Source organism: Hevea brasiliensis, chromosome 4 (genome assembly GCF_030052815.1).
Source record: "Hevea brasiliensis isolate MT/VB/25A 57/8 chromosome 4, ASM3005281v1, whole genome shotgun sequence".
Lineage (NCBI taxonomy): Eukaryota > Viridiplantae > Streptophyta > Magnoliopsida > Malpighiales > Euphorbiaceae > Hevea > Hevea brasiliensis.
The window spans coordinates 63,972,862-63,990,943 of NC_079496.1; the positions used below are offsets into that span (position 1 = coordinate 63,972,862).

Below are 18,082 nucleotides of genomic sequence, written 5' to 3' on the forward strand. Positions count from 1 at the left end.
GCTCAGAAATGTCCATAAGCAAGTCAAATAGCTTTCACAAGTTCGGGTCCAAAAACTGGCCGAACCAAAAGTGACCTAAAATGACCTAAAGTGACCAATTTTAGTACATTCTGACCAGCAATAGTAAAATGACCATAACTTGGTCTACATAACTCAAAATGACCTGAAATTTTACCCCGCGTGCAATAAGACATAGATCTACAAGTTTGTAGTTTTGACTAAAACTTGAAAACCGAAGAAACTAGATCATCCGGCTAGGTCAAATTAGTATACCGGAATCCGACAAATTGCAATAAAATGCATTATACATGGAAATGAATTAGGTAACATGTACCAACACTAAAAGGCTATAAAATGTGACATATTGGTAACATTAAAACCTAATTCACCTAGACTGCATTGAGGGTCGACATCTTAGGTTGACTAAGGAAATAATAGAATTCAATGAATTAATTATTAAGCATTATCGTTAGAGATAGTTTAAATGAGTACTGAAATACTTCAAATTGTGTGTTTCAGTTAGCAAAAACTCAGGGAAGGGGAAGGAAACACTGAGTCAGAGCCAAGAGACAGTTATCAGAGGTTTGTGCACAACAGTTATTTCTTTTGAATTTTTCAATTGAAATAAATTATGACTATTTGTATATTATTGTTTTAAATTATGGAAATGTGTTTGAATGGATACTTATTGCTTGAAAAGCATTGTAAATGGTTTGAAACTGTGAAAAATTGTTTGAATGATATTGATGGATACTTATTGATTTAAAAGTATTGGAAATGGTTTGAAACCACAGCTATCATGTATATTGATTGTATTCCTTGCTAGCTTGTCTAATGGGATGAATTGAATTCCCTCTCTGGCTGAAGTGTTGAGGTGTGTGCCTGTTGAGGACGAATAGAATGAGTACTCATATTATTGCTAGCTAGCTATGTTATTCCTTACTAGCCATCGGCTTTTGGGACGAATTGAATACCTCATTAGCCATCGGCTTTTGGGACGAATTGAACTTTGGAACATGATTAAGCTGTGTGTGATTTATTGATATGTATTGTGAGATTGTGAAATGGAGTTTAAATTCTTATTGACATTCCCTGTCTTTTGAATTTAACCATGATTTGATTTATTGAAATTTATTGTGATATTGAGAAATGGAGTTTAAATTCTTGTTGACATTTACTGTCTTGAATTTAACTATGGTTTTAAGTATCCACTATTTATTTAACTTATGATTTGAGATTTAAAGTTGTATTTGGTTAATGTTGCGCACCACTGAGACATTGTCAGCGATAGCTTTTCATTGCTATCGCAGGTAGACAAACGGACAGGGCAGCAAATTAGGCTGCTAGTGCATTCAGCGAGAGATCATCGGGTATATTGAGTATACTACATTTTGCATTTTGCACTGTAATGTATGTTCACTGTATGTATATATTGTTCTTAGTTTTGAGCAGTTGTAAATTAAAATGTACATTGAAGTTGTAAAATAAATTATGAGTTATTTTATCTTGTAAAATTTGTACTGTATTTTTTTATCTCAGCCTTTAAAAAATTATTGTAGATTTGAGTTGAGAAATATAGTGTGTTGTTTAACTGTTGGAGTTGAGATTGAGAAATATATTTGAAGTGCTTTTTACAGATTTTCTGAAGAACTGTTTTATTCAAAATACAGAGGGCACTCCGCCAAAATTTTTACAGAAATTACTAATAATTCAAATATGTTAGCTGTTTCACTTAAGTTCAAAAAAAAAAAATTTAACACCTATAAATATTACTCACCACTGTAAAAAGAAGTAAGAAAAGCTTTAAAATTCCTTGTAGTGTATTTAATGGGTTATCAGTAGACGAAGTTGGTAATTCATTGGGTATACCACGGGATCATGTTATGCCTTACAGAGGGGTAGGGTGTGACATTACTCATTATATTATATATCTCTAAACACTAATTTTTTTTAATTAAATTTTTAGTTAGATTAGAAAAATAGTGACTTACTTTATGATAACTAAGTATTGTCATTATTAATAATAAATTTAAATATATTTTAATTTTTAAATTATATTAATATATATTTAAATAATTTTATACTAAAATATTATTTACAAAATTTATTTGTTATTAAAAATATTTAAAATTTAAAGATCTTTGTAATGATATTTCAAAAATAATCATGTGACATTTTTTTTTTCAAATTTGTTTATAGTTTTAGTAGTATAAATATCAACTAATTTAAAATAATTTAATCAACTTATTTTTTAATTTAAAAATCAAATAATATATATTTTTATATCTTTTATCAAATATAAATTTATATTAGTTGTTATTAAAATATTTATTTTATTAACATTGGAAATGAAATTATAAGTAATTACTCATTTTATAATTAACAAATTTTATAATATTATTTTAAAAATATAAAAATTAAATATTAAATTATATCATTAAAATAAAATAAAATAAAATAATAAATAATTCACACAATAAAAAAACAACTAGTTAATATATAGTAGTTATATTAATCTAAAACTTAAAAAAAAAATCAAAATTAATGCGTTAAGTAATGGTGTTAACAAAATTATTTAACAAAGTAGATTTTAAGTGAACGAAAAAAGGCAGAAGGCCTAAATTGATATCCTAATTTTAATTCAATAGTGAAATAAGCTTTTAATTTTTTAATTGCAATTAATCAAATCCTTCAAGAGATCGATTATACTCAATAAATCTTGCCTTTGGTTATGATTAGCCTATAATAAAAAACTAAATCTGTTGTTTTTATTAGAAAAATGATTCGATGACGAGCACCGCTCTTATAGTGGATTGCACATGCAGTAATTGATGCATCCTATTCGAATCGGTTAATAATCTCAATATCTGAATTCATTCAAACTTAATTACAATTTTTCATTAATTATTTAAAATTATTATTATTTAAAAAATATAAGAGTTCATTTAATTTTATATATTTAAATTATTAACTTAGTTAAAAAAATATATTTTTATTAATAATTTATATTTTTAAAAATTTAATAACTTTATAAAATATTAAATTCTATTTATTTAATATAAAAAAAATAAATTTTCATAAATATTATTATAAAAGATAAATGTATTATATTTAATTATTTATTTATATAAACACATACAAAATTTGAATTCGATACGAGTACTATTAATCAAATCTAAACTCATTTCAAATTCGATTACATACTACTTAAACTCATCTTATTAGAATTTAATTAAGTTAAATTCTCACAAATACTCAATATGTTATCATTCTTAATGAAGATATGTTATTATTATTATTATTAGTTTCTCCAAAGCTTTATATCTTATGATAGTAAAAAAACAGGTTGCTGGTTTTCTTTTCAGTAAGTAGCTTGATTTTGTGGAAGGGAGATTAGTTAAATGCTAAAAATTAAAAAAGTTTCAAGATGCAATTTTTATTAAGCACATAGGAAAAAAAAAAAATTTTGATAGTTAAAATTTTTCTTTGTAATTATAATATGAAATTTCTGATTAATTGTGAGAGATGGATGGGTGTAATTTTTAATCTGGAATGAAAGAAATGAGGGGAAAGTAGCTGATTCCTATCAATAAAGAAAATAGAAAAAAAAAAAAGTGATATTTTATTATTTCCTATAAATGATCAAAATTTTTTAATTATTAAAGGTCATATTAACTGCAAATAAAAATTAAAGACCTATTTAATTATGGAAGTAAAAGGATCAATTTGAACTTTTGAAAATTAAAATAAAGGTCTGTTTCATCACATAAAAGCACATGACTTATAATCTTATGATTTATAGAATCAGAATTCAATTCCTTTCTTTCCATTATATACCAACCAAATATTCACAAATCTATAGCAACAATTATTTCCCATACAACATTTAAACTCTGGTTGCTAAGAAAATTAAGCAAAATTCAGATTTCAAATCAAAAGCACAAAAACTCAATCTAGAAGCTGATTGCTTTTGGTTTCCTTTGCTTTCATCAAGCAGGCAAAAATGAAGCCAATACACGAACAAGGATACTTGCTTCTGGTCAAGAGTCCCACATCTAAAGAGTGGGACAAGTTCAAAAGACTTCATGCCTCATTTTTACCAGGACAGGCCAATTCTTGGCAAAGCACAGTATGCTAAATTTGGTCCTGGTGCTTTCATTAATCATCCTCCATGGCTAATCCAATTCTGGGATCAGGCATATTTCTCTGGTTGCTGAACTGATCATTTCAGTCTAACCTGGAGAATCAGGTGCACTTCCCTCTTGTATATGGACCTCAGCTCTTCATTAGCTTCAATGCCTATCCTTCTGCAAGAAGATTTAACATCATATATAATAATGGAAAGCCTAAGATAATGATCAGATGCATTACCACATCCTGAAAGCAAAAGGAGAAAAAAGAAAAAAAAGCAGGAAAACCAAGTTCATTGGCTTTACAATTAAGCTTGTGAGGATATAGATATCAGGGAAAGAAAACTCAACATATGGACTATGAATAATCGCACAATGTTGCTAATGTTCCTAAGAATGTGTCCGCATCCTCAGTACATCTGTTATCCAAATCTCATGGAAATTTCTAAAATATAATGTCATGGATTCCTTTCATCTTCTTTCCCAGAACTTAGTAGTTTCTCTTTTTAAAGAGATTGTGAGCCCAAACACAATAAATTGCCAAGCTCTTGTTGAGATTTTACAGCATAAAGTGGACACTTCTATTTCCAAATTGCATGGTCTTCTTTTCATAACAAAGTACAAAGACCAGGAAGCATGTCTATGATTGAGAAGCTAGAGGTTGCAAAAGAATTTGTCTAAAGGCTGAAAGCGTTAAGGACCTCTTCTGCATTTGCCAATTCATTCCACATCCACCATATCTATTCCTAGCTCAGTAGTGAAGATGTTTCAGAATCCTTTGGGGTTGTGGATGGTACAAATTAAAGTATCATTTGTTGAAGTGGGATCATATGCTTCCTAAATGCAAGGGAAGTTATGAATCAAATTTCTGGCACCCTCAATAGAATTCTACTAGGTATTTCTTTTAAGGTAAATTATGGTTTTCTATTTATTTTTGGCATGACTTTTAGCAGAGAATCCTCAAAAATCAACTCAGTATGTTTTTCTTGTCATTTCAATGGGATGCATTAGTGAGTTTAATTTTTATTTGAGTGGTAATCAAGATTCAAAACCTGGAATTTAGGAGGGATAACAAGACTGGGATTAGATGTTATATTAAACATGGTGAATGTTGTTGATAGATCCCCAGTAAATATGGGGGTATGGGTTGGGAGATCAGATAAGATAGATGATGACCCCAGTTTAAGGTGGACATAAAATCTTCTGTAGTAGTGGTGACGTGTAAGGACACCTGTTCAAAAAGCTATTTGCAATAAATAAGTCCCCTCTTAATTATCTCTTTTGTTGGGAATTATCAACCAAAAGAAACTTAACAACTGAAAATTGGCTGAGAAAATGAAACAAAATGTGTGTGCAAAGGGGAGGGGGGGATGGGTGGGCAGGTTTGACTGGCTTCTTGCATGGGAAGGTGGAAGAAAAACTTTGAGATCAAAAAGCACTTGCATCACCTTAACACTGCAAATAATTTGTCCTCAATACATATAAATAAAGAAAAAGTATAGCCAACATATTTTCCAAAATTACAAAAAATGACAAAACCACAGAATAGTACTCCTAGTGATAAAAAAAACTTACCCTATTTTTGAGCCCTTCTTACCCACAAGAATCTTCCGTTGGCTTAGTTTGTGAGTAATGAAGTGTTGTTCAATCCTTAGAGAACCATCTTTTAACTCCTTCCAATCTATCAAACGATGTTCAATACCATATGGGATTTCCTGAAATGCACAGGGGTTTTAAGTCATTCAAATTCACTACACATATTCCCCCCTTTCCCTTCATAAGGTTGTTACAACTATCACCACACGATATATAGAAGGAAAAAGAAATTATATTATTACCTGGTGGACATGATCTAATAACCTCTCGCGAACAACCTCTAATGAAATGTTCTTCATAACTTCTTCGCTCATATGTAGTGGATCCTCATCCCAAGGTCTTTTCACTGCCTAAAAACAAAATGCCATTGAAGAAGCAGTGTTATATTTAAACAAAATATATTCAAGTAAACTTCTTTGCCAGGAAATGGCTCTCATGGGAAAGAAAAAAAGCATACTAAACCCATTTCAATTAATGTCTAAATGAAATTAATTTCCTTCAGTGCAGTAAGAGGCACTAGTAACTCCGCCTAAGTAGTTTGCGCTTAGCCGGTCCCAAGCCCGGATAAAGGGAGAGGGTTGCGGTAGGTGACAACCAGCGTAAAAATTTCGTCACACCTTATGATATGGATTCAAATGATATAAATGTTGGGGCGTCCTCTACTAACGACGCGCTACATTGGAGCTCGGGTATAGTGAGAAATATGCAAGGGTGTAAGGCATTCACCGAAAGCGACGCGCCATGCCATACCGGCGCCCGGGTGTGGTGTTTAGTGAGCAAGGGTTCCCACATTATGGACGGGTGTAGGTAAAGAAGTTAGTCCATAGGACAGATAGTAGAACAGATAGTGGAACAGAATACAAGATAGACATAGAAAATAATAGAAGATATCATAGAAGGAGACCAATTAGGAAGGAGCACGTTAGGAGGAGGATCAGGGTTGATACTTGGAATGTTGGATCACTTACAGAAAAATTAATAGAGCTTGTAGATACCTTGGAAAAGAGAATGGTGAATATTGCCTGCATTCAGGAGACTAAATGGGTAGGAGAGAAAAGTAAGGAAATGGGTAATCCAGAGTACAAACTGTGGTTTACCGGAAATGAGAGAAATAAGAACGGAGTGGGCATAATCATAGACAAGACATTAAAGATGCAGTAATAGCTGTGAAAAGAGTAGAAGATAAAATTATACTAGTAAAGCTAGTACTAGAAGGAGAAACAATAAATATAGTTAGTGCTTATGCCCCACAAATAGAACTAGACAGTGAGAGTAAACAAAAGTTTTGGAAAGATATGGATGATTTAATGCAAAGCATACCGAATGAAGATAATGTTTTCATTGGTGGAGATTTGAATGGACATGTAGGAAGTGATAGACAAGGTTATAAGAATGTTCATGGAGGTTTTGGTTTTGGAAGTCGAAATGAGGAGGGAAAAAACATCCTGGATTTTGCTATGGCAAACGACTTAATACTAGCAAATACTTACTTTATAAAAAGACAGTCACATTTAGTGACTTTCAAAAGTGGACAACATAGAAGCCAAATCGACTTCTTCTTAACCAGGAAGACAAATAGAGCTCTATGCAAGGATTGCAAGGTCATTCCAGGAGAGGCTTTAACAAGTCAACATCGATTGGTGGTCTTGGATGTCAAGTTTAGGAACAATTCAAGTAAAGTCAGAAGAAATAGTGTAGATCGAACAAAGTGGTGGGAGTTCAAAGGAGTAAAGCAAGTGAAGTTCAAAAATGAGCTTCTCGAGTCCGAAGTATGGAAGCTGGATATGGAGGCCAATGATATGTGGATACAGATGGCATCAAAGATTAGAGAAGTAGCTAGAAAGTACTTAGAGAGTCTAAAAGACATGGACCACCCTCAAAAGAGAGAAGGTGGTGGAATGAGGAAGTACAAAAGGTAGTAAAGAGAAAAGGAAATAGTATAAGAAAGTACCTAAATGTGATAATAATGAGGCATATGAACAGTACAAGATAGCAAAGAAAGAGGCAAAAAAGGCAGTTAGTCAAGCAAGAGCATAGGCCTTTGAAAAGTTATATGAAAAACTTGAAACTAAAGAAGGGGAGAAAGATATTTATAGATTAGCAAGGATGAGAGAAAGGAAATGTCAAGATTTCAATCAAGTTAGGTGCATTAAAGATAAAGAAGGAAAAGTGTTGGTGAAAGATGAGGACATTAAAGAAAGATAGAGAAATTATTTTAATGATCTCTTTAATAATAGTCAAAATGGTAATAGCATGAATATAGATTATAAAACAATAGAAAAGAATATGAATTATACTAGAAGGATTAGATCTTTAGAAGTAAATGAAGCACTTAAGAGAATGAAAGTGGGTAAAGCCTGTGGACCCGATGAAATACCAATTAAAGTGTGGAAGTGTTTAGGAGATATGGGAGTGACATGGTTAACTAAATTATTTAATAAGATTCTAAACTCAAAGAAAATGTCTGATGAATGGAGGAGAAGTATCTTAGTACCTATTTTTAAAAATAAGGGAGACATACAGAATTACTCAAACTATAGGGAAATTAAACTCATGAGCCATACTATGAAGTTGTGGAAGAGAGTTGTGGAGCATCGACTACGTCATGATACTTCTATCTCTCTCAATCAATTTGGTTTCATGCCCAGTTGTTCAACTATGGAAGCGATCTTTCTCATTAGAAGCTTGATGGAGAAATATAGAGATGTGAAGAAAGATCTACACATGATTTTTATTGATTTGAAGAAGGCTTATGATAGTGTTCCAAGAGATGTCTTATGGAATGTGTTAGAACAAAAGAAGGTATCTATTAGGTACATATAAGTGTTGAAAGATATGTATGAAGAAGCAACTACTATTGTGCGCACAGTGGGAGGGGACACAAGAGATTTTCCGATCTCAATTGGATTACACCAAGGATCAGCCATAAGCCCTTACCTTTTTACATTAGTTTTAGATGAATTGACGAAACATATACAAGAGAGTATTTCTTGGTGCATGATGTTTGCGGATGATATTGTTCTAATAGATGAGACACGAGAAGGAGTCAATAAAAAGCTAGAGCTTTGGAGAAGTACTCTAGAGTCAAAGGGTTTTAAGTTAAGTAGAACGAAGACAGAATACATGCATTGCAAATTCAGTGAAAGCCAAACTGGTGATGGAGAAGGAGTTAGTTTGAATGGAGCGGTACTGTCCCAAAGTAATCACTTTAAATATCTAGGCTCAGTCCTTCAAGTAGATGAGGGATGTGATAAGGATGTTAGTCATAGGATTAAAGCCGGATCGTTAAAGTGGAGACGTGCCACGGGAGTTTTATGTGATCGTAAGATTCCCAATAAGTTGAAAGGAAAATTTTACCGTACAGCCATACGACCAGCTATGTTATATGGTAGTGAGTGTTGAGCACTGAAAGAGTCGTATGCGTCTAAAATAAGAATTGCAGAGATGAGAATGTTAAGGTAAATGAGTGGCCATACTAGACTAGATAAAGTCCGTAATGAGAGTATTAGAGAAAAGGTAGGAGTGGTGCCAATTGAAGATAAGTTGAGAGAAATGAGATTGAGGTGGTTTGATCATGTGAAGCGTAGACATACGGAGGCTCCAATTAGACAAGTAGAGCACATTAGGTTAGAGGATAGAAAGAAAAAAAAGGGGTAGACCTAAATTGACTTGGAGAAGAGTAGTACAACATGACCTAGAAACATTACACATTTCTGAGGATTTAACCCAAAATCGTTTAGAGTAGAGAAAGCGAATCCATATAGCTGACCCCAAATTTTTGAGATAAAGGCTTAGTTGAGTTGAGTTGAGTTGAGCAGTAAGAGGCACTAGTGGCGCTGCTGCTAGCCATGTGAAAAACTATAAAATAACTAACAACAATGGATTTTTTTTTTTTTTTTTGGGGGGGGGGGGGGGGGGAAGGGGTGGAAGGGGGGAGGGAAGAGGAGAGATAAACTAATATACACACACACACACACACACACACACACACATACACAAAAGAAATCTGCTTAATGCATCAAATAATAATGTTGAACTTGATATTACTAATTGCAGGGGGAAAGAAAAGAAAGAATAAATCAGAGAATCTGCCTTTAATTGTTAATCAATTTTGTGAATTTAGGATCTAGAAATCCTCAATACTTAGAAAACGGAACGTGCCTGCTCCATCAAATATTGTGTAAGATCTTTCACACCAACACCCTTTAGTCCAGAAATCATGAAGCACCTAAAAGATAGATGAAGTTTTATTAATCCTCAATGTCCAATTAAAACAGGCAACAATGGATTTTCATTTTATAACACAGGCTGCCCACCTATCATATCCAGGAAGATCTTTGAATTGCTCAGAAACCTTTAGTAAGTCTTTCTTTTTCTCGACTAGGTCAATCTTGTTCATACATAAAACCCGCTTTTGTTTTGGGTTTGTTTGTGCTCCAACACGTTCAATTAGTCTCACCACTCTTGAATCAGGCCTAGATACATGAACAACATAAACATACATATGAAAGGATTATTTGATCACTGACTAAAGCATAACAGGGAAAAAAGCTGAACATATGCATCGCAAATCAAATCAAATCAAATCAAATCAAATCAATCAAAACAATTAGACAATGAGAATTCCCAACAACCACACCCCTCCCCCACCCCCCCCCCACCCCTCTTTCTCTCTCTCTTCCTCTCCTTCCTTTTCCTTCTCAATATAATGCTTTGTTTGGGTGGTGTGAGGGAAGGGTAAATAAGGGTAAAGAGGGGTAAGTAACTATTATATCCTTGTTTGGAAAGAGGTGAGTTAGTAAAGGATAAGGGTAAGGCTTACCCTCCCTTACCCCTCAAATCCCAATTTTTCTTACACCCCAAATTGGGGTGTAAGTAAGGGGAGGTGAGAGCTAAAAATTACTTTATTTTTTATTTTTCTATTGTATCCTTCATTTTTTTATTAAAAATCCAATTATACCCATTAAAAATAAACCTAGCGTACCACTACAAATAAAAGTTTTCTCTCTCAAGTGGCCATACATAGTTTCTCTGCTTTCAATCATTTGTTTTTAAATAGTTTGCTATAATTATTATACTTCAATTATCATTTTTTTATTTGTTCTTTCAATAATTTGTTTCAATTATTATGCTTCAATTATCATTTTTTTTTCTAAATAATCAATTTTTTATTCAATCTTTGTTAGATTTGTGCATTATTGTTTTGATTTATTAATTTTATGATTTATTTATAATGGACCATAATTATTTGCAAATTTAATATTTATCATAATGAGTTTACCATTTAATAAATTATCTAATAAAAAAGGGTATTTTTGTACTTCTAATAATTATTTATCCTTTTTTCACCTCTTTCAAGACATGAAGAATATACATTATCTTTCCTTATCTTTCCATTAATTCATCTCTTTCCAAACATGAGATTTTTTTTTATTGTAACCCTCTTCACCCTCCCCCTTCCTTACCCTCCCTTATCCTTCCATTAATTACCCTTCCCTCACCCCATCCAAACAGAGCATAAAGAACATGGTTCAAAGTTTAGGAATATCACCACGCAAGCTTGAAATCTCCAAGATCAGGAAAAGATAGGAAAGATTAGATGTTTGAATCCTTCAAATCTTAATCTTATGAAGAACATTCAGAAAATATTTCAAGGAATTTGAAGAGAAGAAAGAAGATTGGAGTTGTTAAAGTTGGGGAATTGAGAGGAGAAGAGCTGTGGGTGGCAGCCTGCAACTGGTAAAAGTTTTTGCTTCTTCCAGTGAAATATCTGTTTTGACCAATTTGAAATTAATGACATTGTGTAGTGGCCATGTCGGCCATGTCAGCCATTTCACACCATTTCAGTTCCGATACACTATGAGTTTAAGAAAATATCATATCATTCTCCTAAAAAACCAATACAAGGCCAATATGATAGGTATCAGCCATGGTTTAAAACCCTGGACTCCACTTCCCACCTACACTTCCCCGCCAGCACCGCCAACACTATCAACTTCAAATAAATAGTCAACTTGAAAATGTTTTCTGATATAAATACAACATATGAAGCAATAAAAGGCAGTAAAAAAGACAAAAAATACAGGCATTTTCTAGCTCTTCAATGAAAAAATAAAACTTGAAAATGATCAGAAAAGTAGAACTAGAAAACAGAACTATTTGCTGTAAGTAAATAGGCCTTAGACTTTGAATCACAAATTGTATAGGAAAAGGATCATAAGATAGATTTGAGAACAGAAACATAGAATGCTAGTTATCCCATAACACTACAACAAAGACCAGTTTATTTGCAACTTCTACAAGTATTTTATTAGAAGATTCAGCTGCACTAACAATAAAATAAGCTGAAATGCATTTAAAATTAACTTTTACAAGTACCTTTTCCCAAAAGCTTTGTAATTTACAAACTTTCCTCCGAAAACAAACAAAAGGGGAAAATTTTGTCCAAATTTTCAGAACACGTGCATTACCTCAATAATTGTAATTCATAGAAGAGTACAATGCTATGACCCAATCTGAGGTAGAATAATCATTCTGTTTTGAATTGTTTTACCATACAATTGCTATAATTTCTAACAAATGGTGTCATTTGACATCATTGTTGTTCATAGAAATGTAGCAAGGACATATTACAATGGAAACATTTTGAAAAAAAAAAAAAAACCATATGAGACACTAATATTTTTGAACATTCCATAATTGCCTTTTTAGACCCATAACTAAATATCAAACAATTCTAGAATGCACCGAAAATTTAATAATAAGTTTTTTACTTGGAAAATATATCCATTGTTTCTCAAATTTATTAAAAACTGAGATATAGCTTCATGTAAATGCAAGCTCAAACCTTAGGAAGAGTCTAGAACAAAATTCTTAAACAAAGTGGAATATATACCAAGGTACTTAAAAGCATAAAGCACACTTAAACCGATGCATCACCCATCGCTTAAAGCGCAAAAAAAGAGCTTGCTTCATTGAAGGAAGCACAAATTTATTAAGAAATTAACTAATATATAATATGCAAGGAAAATACAATCCTCTATATAAAATTTAAACTCTTAAGAAATCATCAAACAACCAATGTTTTTGGCATTCAAATTCATAGTTATAGTCTAGAGATCTTCACTAGATTTCCATCAAAGTCCTCAACACTTTCAGCCTCATCTCCAAAAATATTCATCTAAATTGTTCTCAACATCTTCCAACGTTGGCCCTAAAGTTGGGGCTCTTTGCGCTTTAAGTACAAAAAACCCTCACTTCGCTAAACACGCTCCGCTTAGCATATGTACAAGCGCTTTCTTATTTTTCGTTGCGCTTAAGAGAGCGCTTTTGCACTTTTGAGTACACTGATATACTGTTTCTTTACACATACAAATTATAACAAGCAAAAATCATAACATTTAGATAATTTATGTACAAGTACAAATTGAACAAAATTACAGGCCAAAATGCTATATTTAAGGGAGATAAATATGGTAAAGTATCTATGAGGCTGAAGTTCAATTGATGGCTCCAAAATGCAATGCCTAGCAATGAGACTAAAAGGAACATAATACCATACAGACAGTTGAAAATAAGACCAGCCTCCTTCAATAGATAATGATGGTAACTTTTTGAGCTCAACTTAGGAAAGATAACCATAATGTATCAAACTATATCAACTCAACTCAACTCAACTCAACTAAGCATTTATCCCAAAAATTTGGGGTCGGCTATATGGATTCGTTTTTTCCACTCTGAACGATTTTGGGTTAAATCCTCAGAAATGTGTAATGATTCTAAGTCATGTTGTACTACTCTCCTCCAAGTTAATTTAGGTCTACCCCTTTTTTTCTTTCTATCCTCTAACTTAATGTGCTCTACTTGTCTAACTGGAGCCTCCGTATGTCTACGCTTCACATGACCAAACCACCTCAATCTCCCTTCTCTCAACTTATCTTCAATTGGCACCACTCCTACCTTTTCTCTAATACTCTCGTTACGGACTTTCTATAGTCTAGTATGGCCACTCATCCACCTTAACATTCTCATCTCTGCAACTCTTATCTTAGATGCATACGACTCTTTCAGTGCCCAACACTCACTACCATATAACATAGCCGGTCGTATGGCTGTACAGTAAAATTTTCCTTTCAATTTATTGAGAATCTTACAATCACATAAAACTCCCGTGGCACGTCTCCACTTCAACCATCCGGATTTAATCCTATGACTAACATCCTCCTCACATCCCCCATCTACTTGAAGGACTGAGCCTAGATATTGAAACTGATTACTTTGTAACAGTACCACTCCATTCAAACTAACTCCTTCCCTATCACCAGTTTGGCCTTCACTGAACTTGCAATGCATGTATTCTGTCTTCGTTCTACTTAACTTAAAAGCTTTCTCAGAGTCCAAACAAAGGAAATATGTATGACTCCATTTTCTTTTATCAGAAGGAAAACAGATGCAACAACCACAAAGATAAATGACTTGTCTTCAGCAAAATCTTTTATGAACTGATTAGAAAGCATTTGTAAAATAGCATGCTAATATATGTTAACTAGAGAGGTTAATAAATTACATAATGAATGAATAAATAAATAAATGAAAATGAAAGCTAAGTCCATTCAAGATTGAATATAATGTTTCACTAACCTGGTAAGATGCCTATGGACATCAAAAACAACCATGATCATATCATATAAATCAACTGCACACCAAGCATTTTCCACACGAGCCTTCATATCCTTGTAAGGATATCCATTTTTCTTTAACATAATTCCAGGTGTATCAAAGAAACACTGCATGGAATTTAACCATTCTTATTATATTCCTAGACAGCTTAGCAAAACAAATGCAACGTTGAAAACAACAACCATATACAGTAAGAAGACTAAGGAAACACCATATATTCGTATGCCACAGCAATTGTTTCTCTTGCAAGTGGGAGGACTAAAAATTTAGAGAGCACTCTTTATGGGAGGAAATCATAGTGCAATAATAACAAAATGCAAAAACTATCAATAGAAAACATATCATACTCACCGCAATGCAATGCATTCGAAGAATATAATACAAGATGCCAAAAGCTCATTGTTATATGTATCAATAAGGGGGTTATAAAGGAAAACTCAAATGACTTGTTATAAGCAAAAACAAATAATTTTAACATGGAACTTCAATTTTGCCCAGTTCTATTCATTTTGACAGGAAATTTTAAGTGGGTTCATTTCTCCTAATTTCCCTTCCCTTCTCTCCTTATCCCTTGCTAATTCCTCACTTTAAACCTAAATGAGGAAAGTAGGTTAATTTATTTTGGCTGCTGGTATTGTAGTTTTAGTACTCGTGAAAGATGATAATCTATACAGTTATCTTTTATTAGTTATCATTAATATTATTGTAACTAATCTAACATTTAGATTTCAATTCAAAAATCTAAAAGAACAAGTATTCTAAGCAAATCGAATTATAAAGTTTGACTAGTCCAACCAGTCAAATCACAAAGTACAAGAATTTGGAAGATTATTACTTGAAAATCTATTAGCATTCTCAGAATTCATCATCACAGGACTTACCTATTAGATATGCAAATCCAGAGAAAAAATGGAAGTTATGTCAAAAATTTAAATTCCTCTCCTCTTCATCATTTCACCAAGGATATGATTTGTATATGATGATTCTTCAGGTCATAATAGTTTGCTCATTCAAGAAGAGAATTAATGAAGTGACTTTATCCAAATTTCACACAGAAAAGAAGTGAATAAATTAATAAATTGAAAAAAAAAATGACATACAATTTGAGTGTCCCCTTTTGTCATCACTCCTAATACTTCATGAATTGTTGTATTCGTCTTCCGAGACACAGCAGAAACCTTTGTCCCAACCTAATACATCCAACCATAACAAAAACATATCAGCACTTGCCATCATCAGATAAGTGCTGCTGATAAAGCAACCAATGAATGCTATTAAAATACTAGATAAGTAAATGCAATATGCATTTGGTCCATAAACACTAAGATATCTAGCCATCCCAACTCAACTCAACTCAACTCAATTCAACTAAGTCTTTATCCCAAAAATTTGGGGTCGGCTATATGAATTCGTTTTCTCCACTCTAAACGATTTTGGGTTAAATCCTCAGAAATGTGTAATGCTTCTAGGTCATGTTGTACTACTCTCCTCCAAGTCAATTTAGGTCTACCCCTTTTTTTCTTTCTATCCTCTAACCTAATGTGCTCTACTTGTCTAACTGGAACCTCCGTATTTCTATACTTCACATGACCAAACCACCTCAATCTACCTTCTCTCAACTTATCTTCAATTGGCACCACTCTTACCTTTTCTCTAATACTCTCATTATGGACTTTATCTAATCTAGTACGGCCGCTTATCCACCTTAACATTCTCATCTCTGTAACTCTTATCTTAGACGCACACGACTCTTTCAGTGCCCAACACTCACTACCATATAACATAGCCGGTCGTACGGCTGTACGGTAAAATCTTCCTTTCAACTTATTGGGAATCTTATGATCACATAAAACTCCCATGGCACGTCTCCACTTCAACCATCCGGCTTTAATCCTATGACTAACATCTTCCTCACATCTCCATCTACTTGAAGGACTTGAAGGACTGAGCCTAGATATTTAAAGTGATTACTTTGAGACAGTACCACTCCATTCAATTTAAAGGTGTTTTTTGCACATGTAAAAACACAAATACAATGAAATTCAATGCTAAGAATAATATGCTCGCTTCCTTGCTGAAATGTTCTATAAACGGCAAAACCCTTTATATACAAAAATCCAAGAGAGGTCAGAGGTGAATAACAACTCACTCTAGAACTGTATTTAGATTGGGATTGCAGAAATATCCTTGAAATAAAAAAAAAAAAAAAAAAAAAAAAAAAGAAAGAAAGAAAATCAAGCATTCAGTATTCCACAATTGAGACTAAACTCTGAAGACCTGAACTGAATAACATTAATTTCAACAAAAAGGGATGCTTCCTGCGAGATGCAAATTCCAAACTTATCATGATCCTGCATGCAAATGCCAAACGCCAAAAAGACCACTGCATCAACCGAACCCCTAAGCAGTTTCAGCCAAATTAAACTAGTAATCAAAAGTAAAGTACCTAACTTTGAAACCACCGACTTTCATATCAGTTATTCATGTTCCAGAGATCAAGTTGTTAATACAAACTAAAATCAAAACAGAACCGAAAAAAGCAAAATTCAAAATTTGTTAGAGAGAATCAATAAATTAAATAATGACCATAAAACAAAATATTCGAAAAAAAAAATTGAAACAAACCATGTGATTAGTCAAGGCGGACTTCCCAGCATTAGGGGCACCAACAATTCCAACTGAAAGCGATTTCTGGTCCTCCTCCCTCACCACCTCATCATCGTCCTCTTCATCTGGCCTCTCCAGCGCCGCCTGGAGCAGCGCTTTCGCCAACACTCTCCTCTTCTCCTCCTCCTCTTGTTCTTGCAATAATTTGACTTTGGACTTCTGGGTTTCATGCCCAAACACTAATCTATCAGCTCTCTGTCTGTATTTCTCATCCCAAGTGGGTTCTAGAGCGGTTGTATTAGTATCAATGTTGGTGACGGCGTAGCGGCTGCTGTCAAAAAACGAGTCATTATTGTCGTTTTCACTTTGGTTTTGCTCAGGTTGAGCTGAGAAGAAATGAGAGAGAAGAATTCGATTGAAGAGATGGGAATTTGAATTTTGGGGTTTTGATGCAAAGATGTTTAGAGTTCGAAGTGTCCTGAATGCTTTCATTTTATGCCAATTCGACCTGTAAGAGCATAGACTCAAACTTAGAAAGGGGGAGAAAATGCCTTCATTTGGTTTGATGCTGGAGGTTTTAGTTAGGGTTTTAGGGCCCATCGTCTGGCCATTGACGACCTTATTTTTTCCCTTCTAATTACTAGTTTACGCGTGCATTAAATTAATTATAAATTTATAATTATTTTTATTTATATAAAAAAATCTAACTATATAAAAAAAATTAAATTATTACTTTAATAAAATTAACCACTTATCTTATATTTTAAAAAATACATTATGTAAATTCTTTAGTATATTCATTAAATTTTTTATTAGTCAATATTAATAAATTATTATTTAATCTTTTTATTTTAAAAAAATTAATTAATTAATCTCTATATTTTTTTTAAAAATTATTATTTTATTTCTATATTTAAGTAAAATTAATTAATTGGTTAATATATTTTAAAAGGCATAATATTTTGAAAAAACATATTGTTAAATAAAAATAAAAATTGCTATGTGAGATTAAATCTAAATTTATATTTTTTTAAATTATTTAAGCACTTTTATTCAATTTCTTAAATATC

General features: G+C 32.7%; 1 protein-coding gene across 1 annotated transcript; it reads right to left on the reverse strand.

Annotated features, from left to right (window-relative positions):
- Positions 1-3,795: 3,795 nt before the first annotated feature.
- LOC110655610 (GTP-binding protein ERG) lies at positions 3,796-17,638 on the reverse strand. The gene is made up of 8 exons (XM_021812000.2): positions 17,031-17,638; positions 15,506-15,595; positions 14,367-14,512; positions 10,043-10,201; positions 9,884-9,954; positions 5,969-6,072; positions 5,706-5,845; positions 3,796-4,307 (listed from the first exon to the last, which is right to left on the reverse strand). Exons 1-8 carry the CDS (start codon positions 17,610-17,612, stop codon positions 4,223-4,225), a joined length of 1,377 nt encoding a protein of 458 aa, XP_021667692.2. The 5' UTR covers positions 17,613-17,638; the 3' UTR covers positions 3,796-4,222.
- Between the last annotated feature and the right edge of the window lie 444 nt (positions 17,639-18,082).